General features: G+C 51.0%; 2 protein-coding genes across 2 annotated transcripts; one reads left to right on the top strand and one right to left on the bottom strand.

Annotated features, from left to right (window-relative positions):
* Nucleotides 1-3,893: 3,893 nt before the first annotated feature.
* Nucleotides 3,894-4,870, bottom strand: LOC146436759 (mas-related G-protein coupled receptor member D-like). Its single transcript, XM_085063888.1, has one exon. The coding sequence runs from the start codon at nucleotides 4,853-4,855 to the stop codon at nucleotides 3,944-3,946; it is 912 nt and encodes a 303-aa protein (XP_084920014.1). The 5' UTR covers nucleotides 4,856-4,870; the 3' UTR covers nucleotides 3,894-3,943.
* Nucleotides 4,871-7,785: 2,915 nt separating this feature from the next.
* LOC146436760 (mas-related G-protein coupled receptor member X2-like) lies at nucleotides 7,786-9,169 on the top strand. Its single transcript, XM_085063889.1, has one exon. It carries the CDS (start codon nucleotides 7,908-7,910, stop codon nucleotides 8,847-8,849), a length of 942 nt encoding a protein of 313 aa, XP_084920015.1. The 5' UTR covers nucleotides 7,786-7,907; the 3' UTR covers nucleotides 8,850-9,169.
* Nucleotides 9,170-17,511: the final 8,342 nt, after the last annotated feature.

Below are 17,511 nucleotides of genomic sequence, written 5' to 3' on the forward strand. Positions count from 1 at the left end.
GAGAGGGTTGAGCAATATACAAAACCTGGGTAGGAATAACCTCATGTAAATGAACCCTGTTCACAAATGTGTGCCACCGTTGGTGGTCACCAGAAACCCCTAAGGGCTATTGGAAACTGAGTACTCAGCCAAGTGAAAGTTGTAGCACCCTAAAAAACCTTATTCTGGTGTAACAGTAGCAATAATGACTTTATCAGTCCTTTTGCAGGCATGACAGAATTACATAATTACTGGAACCATAGTAGCAGTGTTACTATGCTGTGGGATGCCCTAGATGGACTCTTTCGGATTTGCGGAAGAAAAGCTTATACTAGACTGCCCAAAGATTAGAGATGAATCTGTACAACTGGAACCATTCCGCCAGGATTTTTTTATTGCCGAAGGCAGTAGGAAAAAATCTAGGATTTCCAGTTTATGAGGACTTACAAAGACCAAAATGGAGTTCAATAGAAAGCATCCGAAAATTGAGTGACAAGGTGGGGGGCACTCAAAGGTGGAAAAATAATGAGTGGCCACCTGAAAGAATAATAGAATATTATGGGCCACTCACCTGGGCTCAAGATGGATCATGGGGATACAGAACTTTAAAGTTTTAAAAACTTTAAAACAGAAGGCAAACATTGCACATTTATATGTTAAATGGGATAATAAGACTCCAAGGGGTGGTCAAAATTATTAGCAACAAAACAGCCTCAGCTTTAGCATTAGTCATGGAGCAGCTATCCCAAACCAGTGCCATGACTTACCAAAACCGTTTAGCCATTGACTATCTGTTAGCAGAAGAAGGAAGAGTATGTGGGAAATTTAATTCCTCCAATTGTTGCCTGCAAATAACTCGTAACAGTCAAGCTATACTTGATATTGCCACAGACATACAAAAGATTGCTCATGTACCAGTTCAAAAATGGGAAACAGTACCAGAAATTAATTGGTGAGATAAATTCTTAGGAATGGCTTGATGGAAGAGACTAGGTATTTTCCCTTTGTATGCAATTGCTGGGTTAGTATTCTTTCCTTGTTTAACTCCCTGTTTTTTCTGGCTAATCACAAGTGTTGTCCAAGGTATGCAGTTAGTCACCATGCCCACAGACCCAAGACAAGCTGCTTCTGGACATGCCCAAAGCATAATGGTCCTGGAGAAATAAAAAAGCATCAGAGGCCCTCTTGAAGAAGCCCAGTTAATCTGTAAAAGTTTCGAGTGTAATAATGAAGTTTGAATAAAAATTATGGTTCAAGCCAACATAAATTAAAAAAAAAAGAAAAAAAAGAAAAGAAAATAAAAAGGAGGGATTGTGATAAATGAATGAATAGCGAATGTTGGCTTTCACATATATGAATTTAACATTTACAAGGGATAAGGTACTGTGTAAAGTAGCACTAGGATAAAATATAGTTAAGTAGAAACAAAGTTAGAGTGAATATAACCATGTAATAGTTGTAGTATGCTAGAAGTGTGGTAAGAAATACATGGTAATAGATGTCTTTTAGGCTGATAAGCCACCAAGCCAGAGATCAAGACGCCCTGAAGGAATAAAAAGAAACAGACCTCATGCATACCAGGAAGTCTGTTATCTCCATTCACACCTCCCTGAGAAGCTGTCAGCCACAAGTTGAATTAGAGCTACAGAAGACTTCAGCCTTCAACCCTGAGCCAAACCAGAAGGATGAATATGTAACAGTTACAGACAGTACTTAAGCACACATTAAAATGAATAGGGCGTGGGACTAAGAAAAAGGCAAACCTGCCACTCACGCCCGGCAGTAAGTCTTTGTTCTCCTAATAAATGTTCAATATTATATTTCTATAAATGCCGGCTTGTGAATTTGATCATATCAAAAGGATCACCACATACAGAGAAAAGGGAGAGATCCACCTGTCTTTTGTGCTAGTCCATACACCTGGTCCCTCCTTGCAACCCGCCTTTGCTCTGCCTTAATTCTTGTGGAGGTATGCCAAACTCCACTTGGCAGGCCACACATGCCAAGAGAGGAGTGTCCGAGGCACGGTTGGCTATGGAGGCAGGTTTTTCACAATAGTGAATAACGGGTGTCAGGGCAACAGGTTTAAAGCCTACCTCACATACCAGCTTTGGCAGCTGTGGCTAGCACAGGTCTTTCCCATGAGAATTCTTCCTGTGTTTTATAAACAAAGATAAAGTTTGGATGTTGTTAAAAATGGTGTCTCGAGATTTGGACAGAGGCCTAGGGGGAGGTTTCTGGCTGACCAATCTAAGTGACCTCTTAAGAATCTATATAAGTTGGAATCAAATAATAAAAGTTCTCTTTTTTATGCTACGCTGAGAATCCGGGTCTTTTTTCTCTGCTAGCGGCTCAACAGCAACAGGCAGCACAAGGCCTTTGTTCTGTACGAGCTTTTGGCAGGTGCAAAGAACTCGTTCCATACCATATTTGGGACACACATAGCATTCTCTGTGTAAGTCCTACACCTGTGGTTTTGAAGAGAAATGTTGAGACAGAACTCGATTCTTTGATCGACACTTACAGATGAGCAGTCAGCCCGACTGGACAATAGTTCCCAAGGAAATAAAGTAGTAATAGAGCATAACCTATAGAGCTCTACAGCCCTCCAGGAGGAACATTGGAATCAGCAGCATCCAGACCCGCTCTGGCCACCTCCAGACCCCTCCTGACCCCTCCAACAAACCCCAGACCCCTCCCATCTCCCCCTGATTCCCTTCAGACCCCCCACCCTCAGGACCCTCTTCCCCCGGGCAGTGCCCCACAGCCCTGCTCCTGCCCTGCTCCAGCCGGGAGCTCCGGCAGTGTCTCCGCTGCTCCCAGACATTCCTGCTCCTCCACCCCAATAAATGCTGCTGGATCCATCCTGCCACTGCCTCTTGCTCCTTTCCATGAGAGACTGGGGGGCTGGACACTAAGGGGGGAAGCTCTGGAGAGGGGTGTTCCAGAAACATTCCCCAGAACCTTATGGGGCAGCCTGGGGTGAGCATCCCATGGGGAGGGACTGGAGTCTCAGGGATGGGAATGGGAGAGATGGGAAGGACTGGAGGTGTGTGGGCTGCATGGGGGAGTGGGATAGGAGGTTGGGATGGGGTGTGGGACATGGTGGGGCTGTTTGGAATGGGGTGGGACATGGTGGGAAAGTGTGGGCTGTGGTGGGGCTGGTGACTTCAGTGAAGCCACAGGGGGAGAGGGTGATGCCCCATGGAGCCCATGGTGACAAACACAGGTGTCACCCTGCTCCTGGAAGGAAATGGCTGTACTGAGGACCATGGACTTCCCTTCCCCTTGCAGCTGCACCATCTCAGTCTGCTGAAAGAGAAGCTGAAACAATGGGAGAGGAAGAAATTTTGAGTCCTTTGCACCTGACTCACAACATTAAAAAGAAATTATATTTGGAGAGTTTTTTTGCTGTGCCACTCAGAGAGCAGCTGGGAAGGGAATGCTGAGCCCCTGGGCCATCCTGCCCATGCCGGCTGTGCCGCTGCCATCCCAGCTCTGGGCACTCGGGATCATGTTTGCTGCAGGGAGCACAAGCCATGGCTCTGTCCCCTCCCTCCCTCCCTCCCTCCACCCCCATTCCCGGCTGGCAGCAGGAGCCAGAGGAAGGCAGCAAGTGCTGAGAAATGGGGCAAAGGCAGCTCAGGGTTCAGGATGATGTTTGTTGATATCAGACTGCAGTGGGATGTAAGAACCATGCTGGGGGGATTTTTGGAATTACATTTGTGTTGGGAAGGATCCCTTTTGGGGGAGTAGTCTTTTAGGTCCTTGGAGGGAGGAGAAAAGCCATTCTCCAATGTACTCCCTGGAGTGCATCCCTCCCACATGCCCCTGCTGTCTTCTCTTGCAGGATTACATCGTGGGAGGGGGGATGTTGGGGATGTTTATTAATCAGGTGGCTTGAAGAAACCCTCAGCCACTGTGTTGGGGTCCTTCAGCAGTGCAGTGGAAGGGATCAACAGGCTCAGAGTGCTGTGTCCATGGCTGAATCATTGCTGCTGGCAGTGTCTTCTTCTGGCTCCATCAAGGCCCTCTGGAGGGAGAGCTGGAGTGACCTCATGAAGCAGTGCCTCCTCCAGCTCCCCACGCAGAGGCAGATAAAGGAGTTGCTGGTGCTGTGGACGCAGGCAAGCAGGAAAGCAACCTGGGAGGACACAACAGTGTAGTCGAGCTGCTGCAGGAAATTGCAGAGGGTGATGGGCTGACTGAAGAGCACACTGAGGAAGATAATGATGCTGAGCCTCTTGGGTTGTTGCTGCTTGGCATTAATGAAGAGGATTGTGCTGGAAATGACCACGGCTGGGGCCAAGAGGAAGAGGTTGATGGCAAACATGGAGATGAGAGACACCCGACAGTGCTCGTGTTCCTGTGATTGGCACAGGGAAGTCACTGTGACAACGAAAGTGATGGAGAGCATCCAGAGCAGGACACACACCACCCATAACACGCGCTGGGGGCGGTGGCAGTGGCACCGGAGTGGGCAGAGGGTGGAAATGCATCTCTCGATGCTGATGGCCATCAGCAGGTACATCCCTGTGTTGCAGGAGAACAGGGACAGCAGGAAACATGACATCAAGTACTGCAGGGACGGGGCAGCAGAGCAGAACAAATTTGTGTGCAGGAAGAGCACAGTGCAGGGGACCACGAAGAGGAGGTAGAGGAAGTTGATGACAGCCAGATGGAAGATGTAGACAGTGATGGGGCTCCTTTGCATGCGGAAGCCAAGGAGCCAGATGACAGCCCCATTCCCAGCCAGCCCACAGAGGCAGATGAGCAGTGTGGCACCATCTATGGCCAAGTTGGTGACATCCATCCCACACAGATCATCTCCATCAGTAGGTGAAGTGGAAGGTTGGGATGTGGTGCTCAGCTCCATGGATGTTCACAGGGCAGGCAGTGAGATATGGATCCCAGCTGTGGTCAGAGTGGATGGGAAGTCAGTGATCAGTGCTTGGAGAATCCTGGGAATGACCACGCAGCTCCTCAGCAGCTCCCTGCAGCAGGAAGGATTCAGTGGAGAGAAGTGAGATGTGCAGGGGAGGAGGGTGGTGGAAATTGTGAGGGTGGGAGAGGGAGGTGGGAGGGTTGGGATGTTCAGCAGGGGACGCGGAAGAGAAGCTCAGGGCAGAGGAGGGAGGAGCTGGGGAGGACACTGCAGTCACTGGGAGAGGGTGGCAGGAACAGAGCAGCTGCTGGAGGAGAGGCAGGTGGGGTAGGGAGGAAGGAAGGAAGGAAGGAAGGAAGGAAGGAAGGAAGGAAGGAAAGCATTGCACTGACCTGTTCAGTGTGGGGCAGCAGCAGGCAAAGAGTGTCTGTCCAGATCAGTGGCAGTTCCCAGCATCTCTTGCTCCTTTTGGATCCATATCCTAATGCAGAGCCTCCCAGGTCAGCAACACGAAGGAGAAAGTGCCCAGATCCCCAGGAGGTCCCCACTCCTGTCCTGCTGACTTCTCTCTGTGCCCTGTCACAGTCTTGCTTCCTAAGACTCGGTGGAGTCATGGGGGAGTCGGAAACTGCCGCTCTGGCTACATCTGAGTTTCACTTTTACTTTGTTTTTCTGTAAACGAAATGGCTTTTTTCAAAAGCTCCACCAGAACTGTGTGAATGGCTCGTCATTTCCTCTTGACTAGAAACACTTCTTCCCTGCAGAATGACCAATCTTCTGCCTGCCGTCCCACTCCCAACAGTTTTCTACCATTGCTCATTTCTGTTCCTTGAGGGGTCATGGCCCCTCCAGCAGCAGAGGGATGCTGGTGGTGCTGGTGGCACTGGAATGCTGACAGTGCTGGCAGTGCTGGGAAGGCAGCTGGATGCTTGTCAGAAACAACTCCCTTGCTGGAAAGAGCTCTGGGATCATTGCCAAAACCTTCCCTGGACTCAAGGGAGCACAACTGAGACAAGAATTCCCCTTCGTTGACATTCTTATGCAGGCACACTCTGTCGAAGCCTTTCACTAGCAGCTCCTCCTCCTCCTTCTCCTCTTCCTCCTCCTCAGTCCTGTGAGCACTTGTGGTTGTTTTTACCTGATCCCACCCTTTCGCCAGCAGCGACATTTTCACCAGACAAGGTTACTCCAAACACCATCCAATCTGGCCTGGAACACTTCCAGGGATCCTGGGGTAGCCACAGCTTCTCTGGACAACCTGTGCCAGGGCCTCAGCACCCCCACAGGGAAGGATTTCTCCCTAATATCCAACCTGAACCCACTCCCTGCAATAAATTATTAGAGATCAGATTTTGGAGTGCTCTTATCCTCCTATCAGCCCTTCACCAGAGCTCATCCTTCTTCTCCTCCATCCTGTGAGCACTTGTGGTTGTTTTTACTGATCCCACCCCTTCACCAGCAGCAACACCTTCCAAAAGTCCACATTGCGCCAAATGCAAATCAGCTTGGCCTTGGACACTTCCTGGGATCCTGGGGCAGCCACAGCTTCTCTGGACAACCTGTGCCTCAGCACCCTCACAGGGAAGGATTTCTCCCCAATATCACATCTGAACGCACTCTCTGTCAGTGAGAAAGCCATATCCCCTTGTCCTGTCCCTCCAGACCCTTCTCCAAAGTCCCTCTCCAGCTCTCCTGGAGCCCCTTTAGCTCATGGATCAGGAACTGTTTGCACTGGAAAGGATTGGCCCAGTGAGGGAATGTGAGATTCCATAGCTGGGGACACAAACACAGTGTCAGTGAGGAAGAGAGGAGGCAGTTCTGCTCCCAGGGTCTCCACACACACCAGATTCCAGCAGGAGCATCCCAGTTCCAGGACACATGTCAGTCTGGGTGGGAATCATCTCATTTCAGCTTTCTAGGAATTCTTTGGAATTCACTGTCGGCTGCTGTCTGACTCCCAAGGGAGTGTAGAAGATGAGTCGAATGAAATCTCTAGCTTTCTAATGGTTGTAGCCAAGAGAGCAGCATTGATTCACCTCTTCTCAGAAAAAAATGACATTTCTGAAATGTTAAATCATCCCTCTGCTGTATGCCTGTGCTCCAGCTCACACATCCCATTCTTTATTGCATGAATCCTCTTCGAAACTGCATGGTGAAAGTCAAATACCATTGAAGTTGTGGGATACAAGTACGAAAACAACATTTGAACCAGGAATCAAATTTTGTAGTGCAGTGTCCTAGGGATTCACCCCAGGAATGAGAGGGGCAAGTTCAGGCAGTTCAGAAGACAAGATTTCAGGATTGGGGTTGCTTTAAAATGAAAGAGGAACCTGACACAGAGACAAACTGCTTTCCCACAGGTCTCATTGCTGAGGTTCTCTCCTGTTACTCATTTCCTGGACAAACTCAACGGCAGATTAGAAGCAGAGCTCTGATACCAGCAAAGGCTCAGAAAGTTCCCTGTTTGTGAGAGCCCTGGAGAATATGATCCAGCAGGGACAAAAGGGGGCCTGGGACAGACCCCTCACTGGACACTGCCCAGGCTCACCCAGCAGGCTTCTCTCCCCTTTCCCAAGTGAGCATTCCAGGGAAGCTCTTGAATATCCTGATCCAGGGACAGCAGCTGGTGTGTGTGAGGCAATGTGAACCCACAGCGTGTCTGCTCCAGTGAAATTCTCCAGGCTGAGAAAGGAAAGGTCAGACTCTTCTCTTTCAATGTAATCAGTGTCCCACTCTTTGAGATGGGACATGCTGACTGATTTTGACAGGGGAATTTTGGTCTGTAGGGTATTAAAGGTCTAAATATTGTGGGGAAAGGGAGGGGGGGAATACTGAAATGAATCTCCTGCAGTCATACCCATCTCCCACATCCTGCTAACAATCTGCCCTGTCCCTTGCCTCTCCCTGTGCTGCTCCACATGGAAGCTGGGGGTGGGAAAAGATGGGAAAAGCCACGTGTGGGGGACAGCAGTGTTGGTAAGGTGTCTGTGTTTGTCACCCCTCCAGCTGTGTGAGGGGAAGGAGAAGCAGCAGAGGTGTCACAATGAGCACATTGTCCCCTGCCATGGACACAGCCAGCCCTGCCTGCTGGAGCCAGCCCGGTGGGAAAGTCTCCAATGGGAGCTGGAATGAGGACAAGCACTCCAACTGGACCCAGTGTGACAACAGCCACTCGAGCAGAGTCCCTGTCACGCTGCTCCTGTGCCTGTGTGGAATGGTGGGGAACGGGGCTGTCCTCTGGCTCCTCGGCTTCCACACCCGCAGGAACCCCATCACCATCTGCATCCTCAGCCTGGCCATCGCTGACTTCACCTTCCTGCTCTTCATCACCATCACCCTGGGGATATTTTATGTCCCAGAGAGCTTCTGCCACCAGCTGGGCTCACGGGGTGTGACAGCCGGGCTGAACGTCACCATCCTCTTCTCTTTCACTGCCCGGCTCTACTCTCTGACAGCCCTCAGTGCTGGGACAGCTCTCTTTGTCCTCCCTGTGTCCTGCTGGCCGTGCCACCGCTCCCAGCGCTTCCCAGTGCTCCTGTGTGCCCTGCTCTGGCTCCTCTCCTTCCTGCTCACCGTCACCCCCTGTTTCTGCCCTTCGGTGCTGGTGGCCTTGGTGCTGAGCTACCTCTTCTCAGTGCTCACCCTGATCTGTTCTGCTCTAGCCCAGCTGGCCAGGCTCCTGGGCTGCTCATGGAAACAGCCCCCACGGAAGCTCTGTGCCCTGGTCCTGCTGCCTGTCACCTTCTTTCCCTTCTTCACCGCTGATTTTGGGTTCTGGCTCTTGCTGAGAGCCTTTGACCCCTCTGTCTTTGCCCTCAGCACCTCTGTCCTGCTCGCCTGTGCCAACAGCAGTGCCCACCCTCTGATTTACTTCCTGGCTGGGAGCTGTGCAAAGGAATTCACCCTCTCTGTTAGAGTTGCCTTCCAGAGGGCTTTTGAGGATGTGCCAGAGCCCTGGAATAGGGACAACACAGTGGAATCATGATAAAGTTGAATTCTCATTAAATAGAATCACCGTGAAATAGAATCAAAAAACATCCTGAATTTGAAGGGACTCACGAGGATCACAAAGTTCATCTCCTGGCCCTGTACAGGCTATACCAACAATCCCCCCCTGTGCCTGAGAGCACTGTCCAAATGCTCCTGGAGCTCTGTCAGGCTGGTGCTGTGTGCAGCAGGGGAACTCCTGCCTGGGGTGGATTCTGGATGATGTGAGGAATCATCATGGAAAGGTTTGGGTCGGAAGGAACCTTACAGATCATCACATTCTGACCCTTTCTCCATGGACAGGGACACCCTTGAAAGCTTTTGTTTTCAAGTTCTTGCTTTGAATCTTTCCTGTTCAACAGTTCTGAGCTTTCTCTGCTTCAGAAATGAGCTTCCCTACCCTGTGGAATATTAAAATTGAGTCACCAAGTCTCAGACCTTCTGCAAATGGATTTTCTTGGTGTGTTTGCTTAAAAACAGCATGGATAAGAAATCTTGGCACAGCAGTGCAGAACAATTCCTGAGTGATTCCTGCCCATCTCCAGCAGGTCCTGACACACGGGAAGACTGAGGTGTGGAAAATTCACACTGAGCCCTGTTGCCAAAACGAGTGGGCAGGTGTTTGGGATTGCCTCTGGAAGGCTTTTCCCAAAATGCACACTGAGTTTGGGGCTGTGGGCTGTCTTGTGGGCTGTCAGCACAAGGGGCTGGAGCTGGAACTGCCTCTGCTGGATCCTTCCATTTTCTCTGGGCTGTCTGGATGATTTTAGCTCCACTCATGTTGCAACTGTGACTTGAGGTTTGGCTCCACTTGAGGTGTGTCTGAGGGAAGCTGTGGCTGCCCCTGGATCTCTGGAAGTTTTCCAGGACATGTTGGATGGAGCTCGGAGCAACATACTTTAGTGCAATAGCAATGTACTCTAGTCACTGCCTGTGGCAGGGGGTCTGAAGAGAATGGTCTTTACAGTCTCTTCCAACCCAAACCATTCTATATTTCCATGGAAAACAAGAAGCTCAGGTAGGGAGTGGCCTGGGTGACACAGGAGACAAGGAAGGTGCTTGGAGCTAGAAAAATACATGATCATGATCCTTCTGCACTTGCCGTGGGAGAAACTCCCTGGCTGATGGGAGTCCTTTCCTGGATAAGAGGTTGTACCTCAGAAAGTTTCTACTTTCCAACGGACATGAAAATGGGAGACAGGGAGAGAAAATCCCTCTCAGATGCAGAAGTTGCTCTGTTCTGTTGATCATTAACAACTCTGTTAATCAATGCTTCTTAGATGTGTAACCTCATGTGAGCCAATGTGGTGGTTTTGATTGGCCCAAAACATCAGTAAAGTATTTTTAACATCTAGGAGAAATTTGGACCCCTCAGAAGCTGTTCTAGTAGGCCTGGGGAGGTGTATGAGGGGTGGGGAATGGCAAAAAGATGGCTCCTGTGTGTCCTGAGTGAATGTTCTGGAAGTTTTTACATCAAGTCCCGCAGAGCCAATCTCTGATGGCTCTGAAGGTGATGGACATGCTGCTGGCCAAGTTTGGGCCAATTGGGGTGCTGGTTATGCCTCTGTTAAAACATATTTAAGAAGAAATCAAAACAAAGCAGGCACACGCTTTTTTCAGTTCTTTGTAGTTGGAGGAGGAGGAGGTGGAAGTGAAAATATGTGAGGGAGAACAGCATGGAGACGTGAAGGTCAGTGAAGAAGGTGGAGGAGGAGCTGCTCCAGTGCTGGAGCTGAAAACTCTCTGCTAGCTGTGCTGAAGGCCATGGGGGAGCAGGAGGTTCCCCTGCAGCCCATGGAGTCCACAGGAGTGCAGAAATCCACCCACAGCCCATGCCAGAGGAGCAGGTGGATGCCTGGAGAGGGCAGTGATCCAGTTTGGAGGCTCGAAAGAGTTAAAGCTACAGAGGCCTTTTCAAGGAAGAGAAAGGCCTTTTCCTTGCTCCTGGCATGGAAGCAGCCTGGCCTCAGCTTGGCAGAGTCTGCACAGCACTCTATGGACAAAAAGACTCATGTTGCAGCAGAATTCGGGCAGGATGTTGCTCGTGAGATTGGACCCACGCCAAAGAAGTTCCCAGAGGACTGTCTCTTGTGGGAGGGACCCCTGGCTAAGTAGAGAACCCCTCTCCCTGATTGGACTGACCAGAGAACAAACCCCTCTCACCCTGCGCCCTGTCTGTGTTGTGGGCTTGGAAAGAGGGAAAGGGGGGTGAGCAGAGAGACTGCTTCTTAAGAGGGTGGGGGTGAGAGCAGAAAAACTGCCTGATGAGAAGGAGAAATAAGTATAGATAAAGAGTATTCGTAGTAGAAAAACTGTGGTGATGAATAGATGTATGGACCTGCTCTGTGGACTGAAAAAAATACCCCCCCACCCCCTGCCCCCCCACCCAGGTCTGGTGGTTATAAAAGAGGAAAGGGGGTGAATACTATAGATTCTTTTGGGGGGGGGGAGAGTGAACAAAAACTGTATGAAAAGTTTATTTTTGCCTTGCATTTATCCTCCAACTCTGTTAGGTAATTAAATCACTGTTTGTAACTTTAAGCTTGGAGCCTGCTTGCCCTTTTTCTGTGCATCCTCCTGCCAACCAGTGTCCTATCTCATTTGACTCATGAGATTGGTGTGTATTTTTTATAGTTTTCTTTTTGTAGCAAGAGAGAGTCGAGGTGCCTGGCGTTTAGTCAGGGCTAAACCTTGACAGTCTCCAAAGCATGACTCACCACCCAAGGCTTTCACTCTCACTTCCCTTTCCAGAAGCAGAGGCACGTTGTCTTCCCCTGGATTTAAGGCAGTGGGAAAAGGAGGGGCAACTTCCCATGAGCAAGAGATGTGTCTGCTGCCCAGATCTCTCCCAGGAGGAATGAGGAGCTCTTGGCACTGTCAACATCATCCCAAGCATTGCAGGAATGTGCCTTAGGAAGAGCTCTGGTATGAGACAGGTACCTGCCCTCCTCACACAAGACAGAGGCTTTAGAGTGGGAAAAACTAAGGAAACGAGCAATTTTTGGACACTGCTCACTAGGGATGAGCTCTGCAGCAAATGGATGTTGTTTATTCAACAAATTTTGGGGTCAGAGTTACCACGTTGGAAACAAACAAAATGAATAAATCCAGATCTAATTATGGGGTGGTAACAACGTGAAAAAGACCAGTACAACCTGGATTTTGGCTCAAGCTGCTGTGCAGAGTTGCTGTTCAGCTCCTCCTGAGAATGGCCAGGTTCAGGATGGAGGTGCTGAAGGGCTTCCTTGGACATTGATGCTGCGGAACCAGAGGATGGCCTCATTCTGCAGAACAGCAGCATAACCCCCTGATTTCTGCACAATAAAATGGTCCAAGCACCTGGTGATGTGAATTTCCTTATTTCAAGCTCTTTTTTGGTCACAGGCACCAGAATTCAGTGGAATTCACCATCGTCCCTGCACTTTACTCAGAATGATTTAATTATGGAATGGAAAAATGTGACAAATTCCCACTTAATGGGCAAGGGAATGTTGCTGTCCCTCCCCCAGCTCGGCAGCCCTACCTTGGGTCAGTTTGGTCTCTTCCCATGAGCAGGGAATACAGGGCTGGCTCTGTCAGACAGACGGGGAAGGATGCTCCTTGAGATCCTTACCTTTCTCCTGCCATCTAGAGGCCCCAGCCCCACAGAGATTTGGGAAATTGCTGCCCTCCCATACAGGATATGTCCCCAGGACTTAACCTGTCACACTCTGCCCAGGCAAGAGATCCCCCAAAACCCCATGAAACTCATCTGCTGAGCCAAAGGAGATGGAGTTTATTCCCTGAGGCAATGAGGCAATGAGGGTCATTCAGAGGGAATACAGGAACAGGACTGAGCTCAGAGCCATGTGCCCACATGGTCCCATATTTGTGGGTGTCTTTGAGGTGACACATCTCCAGGTGCCTCACGTCCAGCAGTGCCTCACAGAGCTGTCTCCTCCACCACAGCAGTGTCCCCAGGGCCATGGCTGCCCTCGTCACTCCTGGCTTTCTCCTCAAACACCCTCCGCAGAGCGACTTTGACGGAGCGCTGGAAGCGACGCCGCCGCCAGCTCCCCACCAGCACATAAATCACAGGGTTGAGGCTGCTGTTCAGCAGTGCCAGCAGAAAGGAGGTGTTTCCGGGCAATAAAGCATCAGAAAAAGGAAGATAGAGGAGAACCTCCACACAGAAAGGGATGCCACAGGCGAAGAAGAGCAGGATGTTGAGCAGGATGGTGACAAAGAGCCTCCCTGGGTGTCTCCTCTGGGAGCCACAGCGGAGCTTGAGGAACAGGAGCAGGTTGGAAACCAACATCATGAGGGAAAAAGCCACGGAAATGGTGAGGGCTACAACTGCAAGGACGGTTGCAGAGTACCCAATAAAGGTAAAGGTGACATAGAAGGAGGACACCAAAACCCCAATGAGAACCCAGAGGGACCCACTGATGACACCCGAGAGGTGCCGGGGGCGGTGGCAGCGATACCAGATGGGGCAGAGGATGGAGACACAGCGCTCCATGCTGAGGGCTGTCAGCAGCCCCAGGCCGCTCAGGTCAAACAGGTAGCATGGGAGCCCAAGGGCACTCACAAAATTCCTATGGTGATCAATAAAACGAAACAAAGACGTGCAAAATATTGCTAAGGTCAGAAAATCCAGTATAAGCAGGAGCAACAGGAGGAGCAGGCAGAAGTCAGCTACAGCCAGATTTAGGATGTAGACAGTGAAAGGGTTCTGCTTCATGTGGAAGCCCAGGAACCACACAACCATCCCATTCCCCACCAGCCCACAGAGGGAAATCCCCAGACAGACCCCGAAAAAGGCAATCTTTGCATATCTAATGCCCAAGCATACACGTGTCACAAATTCCTCCCCGTCCAGAGCTCCAGAAATTGTATCATTAAAAGTGAAGTTTGTTGTGCTGGTCTCCTCCATGGTCTTTGTTGTGCTGGTCTCCTCCTCCTCCTGTTCCCAGTGGCAGCCTTCTCCTTCTTCCACCACCTTCTAGGGGGACATGGGGAACCAGAGGGAAATAAGGGCCATCAGCATTCCCAGCACTTCCCATCTGCTCTCACAGCCCCACACCAGACCCAGGATGAACCCCACACCTCTGCAGTGCCCAGGACAAACTCCCACCCTGTCTAGTCCCATCCATAGAAAGGAGGCATCACCCACTACTCCATCCCTGGACTCCTACCTCCAAGTAGGAACAGCTCTGTCACAGGAGCCCCAGGGGAAAAGGATCTGGTGGTGGCTGCTGGGACCACAGGCTCTGCTTCAGCCTCATCCCTTGTGCCTGGTGTGCAGCCCTTAGCCCAGAGATCACATCCCATGGTCAGAGCCTCCCCTCACAATCTCACCACATCAGTGACAGCTTCCCCTCACATGTCCCAGGGACAGAGATCTTGTCAGGAGGAGGTGGCCACATCACCCCCTTCCTCTCCTCCTGCCATTCTCTGCTGTTGTCCCACCATGTGAGGGGCTTCTGGCTTTCCCTGTGTGGTGGTGGATGGTGGGTATCCATCAACACAGGAGGGGACATATAACATTCCCAGGATGGCAGAGAGGTGAGAGAGATGAGCCAGAGACCTCCAAGAGTGAGAAATCCCTGATGTGCAGACCTGCAACAGCACAAGTTGCTCAGTGCCTCTAGTGACATGTATCTGGCGCTCAAAGACTTCTCCCAACTTCCTTCTGGGACACACTTCCAGGAGTTGCACCTTTCTCCATCTCCCTCTCAGGGATGGACCTTGAACTTGTGTTCTCTCCTTGTTTCAAGTCTTCCTCTAGCTCCAAATCCTGCAGATCCAGGATGGACACCCTGGAGAGACCATGGACCTTGTGCATCAACAAGGGTATCTTTGGAGCACATCAGTCTGGGGGATGACAAGCACAGGATACAGCTTCAGAGGAGATAGAAAATGCATGAAAGAAGGGCAGAAAACAAGCAACAAAATGCCAGTCCCTGTGCTGTGAAAGGCTGAGATTGTGTGGCAGGAACCACTTGGAGATAAGAGTACACTGGCAGCACCATGTACCCCACAAATCCAATCTCAGAGGAGACACATGCTCAGCAGGGGAAATTGGGCTGCTGATTGTGGTTAGATGGGATGTGATGAGAGGCTGTGGGCAAAGCCCTCGTGCAGTCCTGTGTCTGGGCACTGGTGATTTCCCACAGCAAGTGGACACAAGGCCAGTGCTTGTCCTCATGGCTGCTGCTCAGGGGCTCTGTTGGCACCCAAGGGGCAGGGACTGGGTTCACAATGAGGGCTGGAATTTCTGAGGGGTTCACAAAACCCTGTAAAAGCTGAAAGGACCATAGTGGAGCAGGCTTTCCATGGACAGGATCTTCCCTCACCAGAGGAGTATTTTACCTCAAGGTTCACAGCATCTGAAGGGACATCATATTATCTGTGCTGTACTCTCCTTCTTCATTGGTTTAGACCCAGAAAATGGTGTTTAAAATTATAGAATTTGAGTGTCTGAAGTAATAGGATCATAGCAGATCAGCAGCTCCTCATGAAGAACTGGGGGGAGGAGAGGAATGGGGTGACATGGCCACCTCCTCCTGACAAGATCTCTGTCCCTGGGACATGTGAGGGGAAGCTGTCACTGATGTGGTGAGATTGTGAGGGGAGGCTCTGACCATGGGATGTGATCTCTGGGCTAAGGGCTGCACACCAGGCACGAGGGATGAGGCTGAAGCAGAGCCTGTGGTCCCAGCAGCCATCCCCAGATCCTTTCCCCAGGGGTTCCTGTGACAGTGCTGTTCCTACAGGGGGTAAGAGTCCAGGGATGGACTGGTGGCAGATGACGCCTGTCCTTGTCCTGGGCACTGCAGGGGTGGGGGTTCTTCCTGGGGCTGGTGTGGGGCTGTGTGAGCAGATGGGAAGTGCTGGGAATGCTGATGGCCCTTATTTCCCTCTGGTTCCTCATCTCTCCCTAGGAAGTGGTGGGAAAAAGAGAATACAGCCACTGGGAACAGGATCATTCACCATGGAGGAGACCAGCACAACAAACTTCACCCTGAATGGATCTGTGGACTTGGAGGAATATCTCCCAGATCAGTGCTCGAGCTTTCCCTACACACTGATTGCTTTTGCAGGGGTCTGTCTGGGGATTTCCCTCTGTGGGCTGGTGGGGAATGGGATGGTCATGTGGTTCCTGGGCTTCCACATGAAGCAGAACCCTTTCACTGTCTACATCCTAAATCTGGCTGTAGCTGACTTCTGCCTGCTTCTCCTGTTCTCCCTGATTTTTCTGGGTTTTCTGACCTTAGCAGCATTTTGCACATCCTTGATTCATCTTGCTCCTCTCTACATAGATTTTGTATTTGCAGTGGAACTCCTGTGCCACCTGTTTGACCTGAGCAGCCTGGGGCTGCTGACAGCCCTCAGCATGGAGCGCTGTGTCTCCATCCTCTGCCCCATCTGGTACCAAAGCCACCGCCCCCGGCACCTCTCGGGTGTCATCAGTGGATCCATCTGGGTTCTCACTGGGGTTTTGGTGTCCTCCCTCTACCTCACCTTTACTGAAGACTCAGGGACAGTCCTTGCAGGTGTAGCCCTTGTGATTTCCCTGATTTTGTCCATAGTGATGTTGGTTTCCAACCTGTTCCTGTTCCTCAGGCTCTGCTGTGGCTCCCAGAGGTGGCAGCCAGGGAAGCCCTGTGTCACCATCCTGCTCAACGTCCTGCTCTTCTTTGCCTTCAGCATCCCTTTCTGCTTGGAGGTTCTCCTCAACCTTTCTGATTCTGTCCAGTTATTCCCAGAAAACACCTCCTTGCTGCTGGCATTGCTGAACAGCACCCTCAGCCCTGTGATTTATGTGCTGGTGGGGAGCTGCCAGCAGCACTTTCTGTGCTCCATCAAAGTCGCTCTGCAGACAGTGTTTGAGGGGAAAAGCAGGAGTGAGGAGGGGAGCCACAGCCCTGGGGACACTGCTGGGGTGGAGGTGACAGCTCTGTGAGGCACTGCTGGACATGTGGCACCTGGAGATGTGTCAGAGACAGCCAGAAGTATGGGGACATGAGGCCACATGGCTCTGAGCCAGAGCAGCCTGGCTCAGCCCTGTTCTCTGGCTGTACTCCCCATGGAATGACCCTCTGTTGGTTTTGCTTGGCCCAGTTTTTGTTAGTAGGGGTGCCACAAAGATGGCTCCTGTGAGAAGCTTCTGGAAGCTTTCACCATGTCCAGCAGAGCCAATCTCTAATGGCTCTGAAGATGATATATATGCTGCTGGCCAAGCCTGTGCCAGTTGGAGATGGTGGGTATCCTCTGTGATAACATATTGGAGGAGAAATCAAAGCAAATGTGCATGCAGTTGTTTCTAGCCAGGGAAGGAGGAAGAGGAGGTGACAACATGTGAGGGAAACAACATGGAGACACCAAGGGCAGTGCAGAAGGTGAGGGAGGAGGTGCTCCATGCACCAGAGCCAAGTTTCCTCTGTAGGCTGTGGTGAAGACCGTGGTGAAGCAGGATGTCACCCTGCAGCCCATGGGGTCCAACAGGGATGCAGAAATCCACCCACAGCCCATGGAGGAAGTGCCCCATGCCAGAGTGGGTGGGTGCCTGGAGGAGGCTGTGATCCAGTGGAAGTCTCAGTGGAGAGAGAGAGCCCTTGATTCCAGGCTGGAGCAGCCTGTCCTTGGAGGAGTGCAGCCTGTGGACGAGGGAGCCA

This window comes from Lichenostomus cassidix, chromosome 5 (genome assembly GCF_008360975.1).
Source record: "Lichenostomus cassidix isolate B80296 chromosome 5, HeHo_3.0, whole genome shotgun sequence".
Classification (NCBI taxonomy): domain Eukaryota; kingdom Metazoa; phylum Chordata; class Aves; order Passeriformes; family Meliphagidae; genus Lichenostomus; species Lichenostomus cassidix.